This window comes from Cynara cardunculus, unplaced genomic scaffold (genome assembly GCF_001531365.2).
Source record: "Cynara cardunculus var. scolymus isolate 2C unplaced genomic scaffold, CcrdV1 Un_Scaffold_4035, whole genome shotgun sequence".
In the NCBI taxonomy this organism is placed as follows: Eukaryota; Viridiplantae; Streptophyta; class Magnoliopsida; order Asterales; family Asteraceae; genus Cynara; species Cynara cardunculus.
The window spans coordinates 39,995-49,283 of NW_020201728.1; the positions used below are offsets into that span (position 1 = coordinate 39,995).

The 9,289-nt window shown below is 34.3% G+C and overlaps 1 protein-coding gene across 1 annotated transcript; it reads right to left on the reverse strand.

The window, feature by feature from the left end:
* Window positions 1-2,075: 2,075 nt before the first annotated feature.
* LOC112503876 (serine/threonine-protein kinase-like protein At3g51990) lies at window positions 2,076-3,548 on the reverse strand. Its single transcript, XM_025107852.1, has one exon. It carries the CDS (start codon window positions 3,546-3,548, stop codon window positions 2,076-2,078), a length of 1,473 nt encoding a protein of 490 aa, XP_024963620.1.
* Between the last annotated feature and the right edge of the window lie 5,741 nt (window positions 3,549-9,289).

A 9,289-nucleotide genomic window follows, 5' to 3' on the forward strand; every position in this document is an offset into this window, starting at 1 on the left:
CCCCCCTTCTACAAAATGTTTCTATTCTTGTAGACCCTTACGGGACCAACAGAAGGGTTAGAGGCTAAGAAGGTAACTAGCTGAAGATGGCACATTGAACACAAACCAAATCAACTGAAAGGATAGAAGCAATAGCAACTGTCACGCCCATATTTTTTTTTCTTTTTGAGTGTCGTGACGTCATTCCTAATAATTTATGCCATGAAAAAATATACGAACTTAAAAAATTTCAGACATAATGTGTTTAACACAATTCATTACATAATTGCGGAAACGTAAAATACTTTAACGTAATCAATGCTAATTAAGATATCTAATCACGCATGATTCAAAATATAGTCTTGTCTTTCTTCATTCAACTCGTCTAATGACAATTGGCACCTGAGATATATACATGTATAGTATAAGCTAAAAGCTTAGTGAATACAATATGGTTTCATGATCACATGCATATATAAACAGTGTTTTAATGTATTTTAGTTATTATCTTACAAGTGAGGCCTTGACTCGTCACTTTTCTTTGGCCAAGACCTCGGAATTGCAAGCCCTCATTTCATGTATAACCCACCCTGTATGGTGGACGAATCATACTAGTTGCATACCATTTATTTGCAATACTCACTCATTAATGCAAATCTCTTCGTGACATGCAATATACATCTCATGCAAGTTACAACATAAATCACATATATATCATCGTCATCTTTCACATTATACACATATTTGAATATCATAATAATATTATCAAGTTATCACAATGTTTCTCATCAACATCATCTTTCATATCATGCATATATACTTGAATATCATATACATTAATACAATCAAGTTACCATCATATGCATATAAACACATTATGCAAATATCATGGATAAAATACTTTGTAATAATCATGTATATATCCCATAAAAATATCATAATCTCACCTTGAATTGTTAGCGTTTGATAGGTTGTTTTTCTCGAAAATCGCAACCTACATGATAATTCATATCATTCCTAAGCAACTTAGATAATCATAACTAAACTGATCATTATTTTCCAATAATCTTATCACGACTAATCTTAACAATTTTTATTGATCAACCCCGATACCATCATATCTCATATTTCGCTCAAATATTTTCTTGAAATATTATTAATAATATGACGTCGTTATAATATTAATTGTCGCTCGTATATTTTATAAAAATGTGCAATACACTTCACATTTTTTTGAACAATAAATATTTTACCAAAATAGCTAAACTAAATATTTTGCAACGTATATAATGTTTTATGGCTTCATATTTTAACTATCAGTAACAAAAAAGATTATAACTAAGTAATGAAAACAAATGCTTATTATTATAATCAAATGACCTTTGGCCTAGCGCTATCGTAGTCTTTGGTTTCGTAGGAGGTCAGAGGTTCAAACCTCACCAAAAGTAAGGAAGGTCGCTGAGTTTATTTTGTTGTCTTATTGAGCTCTTGGTTCATTAGAGTACGGGCATCTTTTGGCATCCAAAACCATTGGACCGACCCTTAAAACCTAATCTCCTCTCTTCTTCAAAAACAACGCCTTTCCCAACTCCCTCTACGCTTCCAAGGATCAAATTTCAGTCAAGAAGAGGAAGAAAACTTTGTTTTGATTGAAGTATGGACTAACATTCGATTAGCGTCGCTCTTGTGGGTACCGATAGAAGTGTTTTTGCTTGGACGCTTGTTTCTACATCAATTTCTTCCAGATCTACATCGAATCTTGGCTTTTGGAATTCGTTTTATATAAAGTTTTTGTTTTTCCGCTGCTTTTATTTATGTTGTATGGATAAAAAGATTTTAAACATACCCTATATTTCCAACTACATCCCTGACTAGCAAATCATTTCCCTAACGATAAATAACCCTAAAACTATCCTTTACAATAATGCTATAAAACCTTACGGTCGTTGTCTCACATAAGCTAAATACTGAATAGATAAATGTTTAAAACTGATCTTTCTAACCACTAATAATCCCGTTACATGTTTTTTAAGACATCGAAACACTGAATAAATATGTATATAAAAATTAAAAATAATACAAATGAACTGTTTACGTCACCTGAATTTTACCAATAATTTTGAAGATTCCAATTCTCTAACATTAGGGTTCCTAATCATTTGCAACACAATCCCACCATTTCTTTTGTGGACCAATCCTGTCCCTCGTAACTCACCTGTTGACTTTGACCTATTCATCGTTACCATAGACCCTTTCACACCCAATCCTTGCCCCCCTCCTCTTCTCCTTCCCAAACCCGAATCCAACGGTGCAGCTTTAATATCGAGGACTGAACCTATAGATTTAGATCTCGCCGCGTGGCGAGATTTGAGGCAATCAGGACCGTTGGATTTGGTCTTTAATGGTACGCTTGTTGCACCGGATACTTTCCTGGTCCTTCTACTCGAAGCCCTCGAAGCTTTGACCGTCTCGGTACTCTCATTCAACGGCTCATATTTAATCGACGGCGGTGGCGTTCTCCTGACGCGCCGCCGTCCCAAAACCAGAGATGTTATTCGCTTACCGGCGGTGATCAAACACTGTACCACCTCCGCCATTCCCGGCCGCTTCTCCGCCGTCGATTTCACACACCTTGCCGCCAAAACCGCGAGCTGCCTCACTCCGGAATTATCTGATGATATCTCAATGTTCGGATCGAATATCTCGGCGTATTCACCGGATCTTATGAATGGCGCCGCCCAATCCACCACCGACGGCGGACTGTATTTTAGGTCAATCGCGTTTCGGCCGGATAAGATCTCCAGTAAAAGAATGCCGAAGCTGAAGACGTCACTTTTGGCGCTGAGATCGCCTGGCGCAAGATAGCACGGATCGAGGTAACCTAACGTCCCTGCCGGCGGCGTGCATTGGATTTTGACGTCCTCAACGTGGCCTCTCAGAGCCAAGCCGAAATCGCCGAGCCGAGCGTTCCATTTTCCGTCGAACAAAACGTTCGACGACTTAATATCCCGGTGGATCACCGGAGGATTGGAGGAATGCAGATGGTGAACGGCCTTCGCGACCTGAACCGCGATCTTCACTCTTCTCGCTAAACCGGGCGGTCTGGTTTCGTTCTTGTGTAGCAAATCGTACAACGAACCGTTGGGCATGTATTCCACCACAATCAGTTTCCTCCCATCAATCGGATCCGAGCCGAACCCTAACAAGTTCACCAACCTGGGGCTCCTAACCCGGGATAGCGTCTCGATTTCGTTCTCCGCGGGACTTGCAATACTGGTAGTACATTGTCCTAACCCAATCGTGTGGTGATTGGTGGTTCGTTTAACAGCGGCGATCAAAGCGCCATCGTCAAGCACCCCCCTGTACACAGAACCATGGCTTCCCTTCCCAAGGAAATTGGTGTGCGAGAATCCATTGGTGGCCGTCTTAAGATCCGCAAAACAGAAATCCCTGATCTTAAATTGCTTATTCTGTGGATTGGAGATGGGATGCTTCTTCTTGTTCTTGGAGAAGGTGTAAGAATCGCAGGTGGAAATGGCGGATTCGGCGTTACAAGAAAGGTAACCCATGAACCTAAACTCTAATCTAATCGGAAGAACGTAAGTAGAATTGAAGCATATTAACAACAGAAACAAAAGGTAAGAGAGAATATGGAAGTAATGAATGGAAGAATGAAGAGATTAAATGGGGGAGAGGTTGGATTTGGTGGGGGTGTAAAGTGATGGAGTTGAAGGAAAATATTGATAGAAAATGGAAAGTGATGAAAGGGTATGGTATGTGAAGGCGTGCAAGAGGTTTGAAAAGAAAAGGAGGGAAAGAATATAATAATATTCTAAGTACATATAAATATGAAATATATATGATTTGGTTTTAAAGTTACCAAATATTCAATCACTTTTTCTTTTTCTTTCTCTTTCTCTTTTTCAAGAAATGAATGAATATTGGGTCTTCTATAAAATACTTTTTTTTAATTGATTTACGACATACTTAAAGTGTGTATGTTAGAGCATTTTCGATATATTCTCTAAAAAAAGAAAATGATGATTTTGTTCTTTGTTTTGCCGTTACAAATTCCCTATTTTATTTTTAAATAAAGAAAACAAGGGAAAAAATTTCTAGTCTAATGAATTCTTGGTGTGATAATAGAGAAAAATCTTTATTCATTAATTATTATTTTAATAATATATTTAATGTTGACATCTTTAAAATAAAAAATTTGTTTATAGCTTTTTTTATTAAGAATAAATTGAAAATCTTAAAAATAGAAATATTTGGTCTGGCTTTTAATAAAAAGGATTTAACCAACCCCAACAACAAGAAAATATCAAAGATGTGGAAATAACCTTCTAAATGTAAATAATTATACTTTTAACCCTAAAATTTTAAACTCTTACAAATTAATCTTACGTTATGCATTGTGCACCACGCTGTGCGTATAGGGACCATTTTGCAATAAAAAAATTGGTAAACTGAGGGCTGATAAGGATCGACTGAGGTGACCGGTGCATGGCATGTGGCCCCCAACCTTACGCACCGGTCGGTGCGCGGTGCGTAAAGGACCTACCCCTTAGTTCTATTATTTTCCCCAATATTTTGCTCCTTTCTAATACAATATTATTTATTTTGTTCCTTCCCAATACAAAACTATTCAATTTTATCTTTTTTCTCCTCAACTCCACTATATAAACAATTCAAATTTCATATTATCAACACAAAACCAACATTTTAATCTTCATTACCGAAATTTAATCGTCTACATCATGGTAAGTTTACTTATTTTAATTTTAATATAATCTCATTTTTACATTGTATTAATTTTAATATAATTTCATTTTTACAATGTATTAATTTTAATATAATCTCATTGTTACAATATATTACTTATATTAATTTTAATATAATCCCATTTTTTACAATTTATTAATTTTAATACAATCTCATTTTTACAATATATTAATTTTAATATAATCTCATTGTTACAATATATTACTTATATTAATTTTAATATAATCTCATTTTTTACAATTTATTAATTTTAATACAATCTCATTTTTACAATATATTTTTTATATGATATTTTTCTAACATGTTATCTTATATCTACTAGGGGATAATTATGAAACATTTGTTAACATAAAATCAAGTATTGAAATTTCAAATACAATTTTGAGGGCATTATGAACGTCGGGAAACATACTAGAAATGTTTAGAAATACTTGTTTCGGTCATTGGCTCGATATTTGATCAACACATCAATATTTGATGATCGTGCATTTGATGTTATAAATGCAAGTGTCACCACTTGAGCAAAGCCATAAAGAGGCATTATATTTTAATATCAGAGGACGTCTTTTACGTTTTGGACGAGAAGAATTTTGTCTCGTGTCGTTACCAGAAATAACAGAGCCATCCTTTAGAACTCGGGTTTTAGACCTTGATCAAAATCGTCCGGTATGAAGGAGTGATCTTACCCGAGTTTTTGAACAACAAAAATTCGGAACAATAACAGACATTGATACAGTACGCTTATGTCTTTTGCTTCCGGTTTCCATTGGATTTATCGATTAACAAATGAATCATATAGTCACTGATGAGTATTTACGGTTACTCAAAAATTTGGATGCATGAAACATATATTTTTTAAAATATGGTATATTTTTTTCGTTGTGTTTTATAGTTAATTACGTACATTATAGTACTGATCTATAATACTTTTATTACACATGTATCCATAGGGTAATAATTATTGGGATTCCCTATACTCTCAACTTAATGATGAGTTACCAAAACGTGAAAAAACTCACATTAAAAAACGTGATCTGAACGCAAATGCAGATACATAATATATGGATTTGTGTTTGCATTAAAGGTAACTTTTAATTAATTGTTTACTAACATTAAAATAACAAAGTTGTATTTAAATTAAATTGTTTACTAACTATAAAATACACAAAATGTAGACATGAATATTAGAAGCATTTCCACATGCTTTGTTTTCTTATGGTTACAGACCGATGGAGTCATCCATAGGGCATATGTCTGGCAACGCACGAAACAACTATTGTGACATGATTTGTCTTAGATGATATCGAGGATATGAGTTTGACCAACTTATCTCGAATAATTTACTTTATTAACTGTAACTAAATGCTTAAATGAATATATATTATATAGGAGGGTTGCTCCCACGTACTACGTTAACACCTACTGACGTGGAGCTACAATGTTCATGGTGGAGGTCAAAGTGATGTTATTTTCAGAGAATTACAAAGAAACAGACCCGTGAATCGAGTTCATCAGCCCGCAATCGTCTGATGATTTGACAGAATATATTGAACAACTGAATCGTAATATTCAAGAGATTATTGAATTTGTTCACAATGGGGCCGTCAATCCAATGGTTGCTCAAATGCACATAAAAATCTACTAGAACAAATTCAGCGCTCAAATGATGCCATGAAGGTGTATATTTTAATTTTTACTTATATATTATTCAACATGATTTGAATAATCAATAGTTTCAGGTGTCTGGACAGTCTCAACATTGTTCAACAGCCCGAATAGTATCAACAATATCAACAGCCTGAAATAAACCAAGGCTTTGAACTTGAAAATAATTTCTATCAACCGAAAACAACCCCTGGAGATGATGATTGTTATCAACATAATTTTAATTTTGAACAAAATTATGTTGAAAACACTACATCGTCTATGATATCAGAGCAGACCCCACCTTTGCGTGAGAAACGCATCAGACACCCCGATCCGATGATGAGATCTTCGTATATGACGTTACCAGATTCAACACCTACGCGTAAGGCCCCAAAACGGAGGACTGAGTTTGAAATCTTGAAATTATATACAAATAATAAGCTAGAAGGATTCAAAATACTTCCTTTCAAATGTGAACCATGGGTATGCCCTATTGGAGGACCTTGTTGGAGGACGGTTGGTTCGATACATTTGTAAGCAATATTTATTCTTTTTATTTACGATAATGTTTATTTACTAGTTATTATTTTGTTTTTCTGAGTCAAGTGTTCTTTTAACAACATGTTGATAAGTGGGCACATTTGCTGAAGAGAGACTTGACGGGTTACGACGTACGATATTATGGTCCCAGGCATTACAGTTTACGTCACAACCTAGACTACAATATTTTAATTTGATAGGCGACACAAAAAATACTATCTGCCTTGGTGGTTAGTTGACGAGGTAATAAATAGTTAATATATGAAGCATTTCCAAATAAATATTGACCTATAATGATCCATTAATTTTTTTTTAGGTAATCATCCACACGGATGTCGTTGGGTTATGACGGTTCTAGAACTAAAGATGTGGGCGATATGCATATATGATAACATGATTGAGGCTCAGCTCTTTAATTAGCTGGTTGTCTACAAAGAATCAAACTTTTGGCCTGTAATCTTCCAAAATACTTACATAAGATCAATTTTTGACGTAATAGAGAAAAAGATGTGCCTCAAGACTGGAAGCTTAGTCATGTTTATATCTCCAGCGTCCCTCAACAAGCACCAAACTCGGGAGATTGTGGCGCTTTTGCTTGTTGGTGTATGGAAAAAATCATGGCTATTGGTGATATAAATTATATTCATAGTTACCCTGCTTACGACCCTAAGGTACTTAATAGAACATCTAGGATGTATCTTGCTAATGAGTTCTACAAAAATCGTATTCGGTAATATGAGTATAAAGTCATACTTTTCGTTACATTTATCTAGTCACGAAACAATAAATATAACATATTACAAAACTAAAAATACAACATGATCATATAATACCTAATAAAAATTTGCCATGTCAGTATTGAGTTGTCACCTCGGTATTGAGTTATCAGTTCAGTAATTTGTATATATACCTCACATGGTCTAAGAAAATTTTACAACAATCAAACCCTCTCTATTAAGCATCAAACTCCCTCTACAGACAAATGGCTGGAAATGCGTTATCGTCAAACCCTCCGTCTTCTCAAATATTGCCTACCAGGATGAAGAGTTCCATTGAAAAAGCCGAAGCTGAAATCAAAGAGATATTTGACAAATGGCATAGTAACAAAGCATTGCAGGATCAAATCCTCCAAGGGATCAAAGAGAAGGATAAAGCAGTAAAACAACTACATAAAGAGATTCGAGCTGATAATGCTCGTGCCACTGAACTCGGTCAAATATTTGAAGTAATGCAGGACTTGGTTGCTGAAAAACATTTTTGAATTGCTTCGTGTAAAACACTTTATCCAGATGAGAATTAACGTATATGTTTAGTTTTATTTCGCGTCGTATACTTATGACAGAGATTTATATGTTAACTTAAAAATGCTTTTGAAAATCAGGTAAGTTTAATTTTTTAGTTAAATAATTGATCAAACATGGAAATGTTAAGTGTATCGGAAACAATACAACAGTTTTTTGCATTTCTGGAATATAATCTACCACGTCGTTGACTAACTGTCACAAACTTACACCAAAAACATATACTCTAACTTTCTCAATCACAAACATTGATCCTTAAGAATTTGGAGAAGATATATATATTTTTTTCCTTTTTGTAAAAAACAGGATAAAAACATACATATCTCATATTTAAAAATACTTGATATATATAGGGGGTTGAGGAAGAAAAATTAATAAGTTGAATGGTGTATATCGAGAATGAACAAAAGTGAAAAAAATGGAGGTAGGGCCCTTACGCATCGCGCACCGGCCTATGCATAAGGGTGGGGCCTACATGTCATGCACTGATCAACTCAGTCAATCTTTGTTAGCCCTCGATTTACGAATTTTTTTATTGCAAAATGGTCCCTATACGTATTGTGTGGTGCATGATGCGTCGTAGAGTTAGTTTATAAGAGTTATAAATTTTAGGATTAAAAATATAATTGTTTAATTTAGGGGTTATTTTGGTCATGAAACGTACATAAAATGAATTTGAATTTAAAGCTTTAGGGGTGGGGGTGGGGGTGGGGGTGGTCTTATTATGTATTGTTTATCACATAAATTCTTGTGAAAGTTGTTTATTTAATTCATGGGGTTATTAATTAACTATAAATATATAACTCTATTGATGAAAACAACAATGTTTACTATTTAATTATTTCTTTAAAAAATGAATAACTAAACCTATTAGTTTACTATTCCCATTAATTATTGCATAATATATCTAACCAAACATATTTCTTTTATGAATAGAAAGTGCATTTAATGTTTCTTTTAGGTTGTAACCATCTTTATTTGAATATTAGATTGTCAAGACACATTGAAAGCAACTCATTCCTTTTGAAATTTGATGC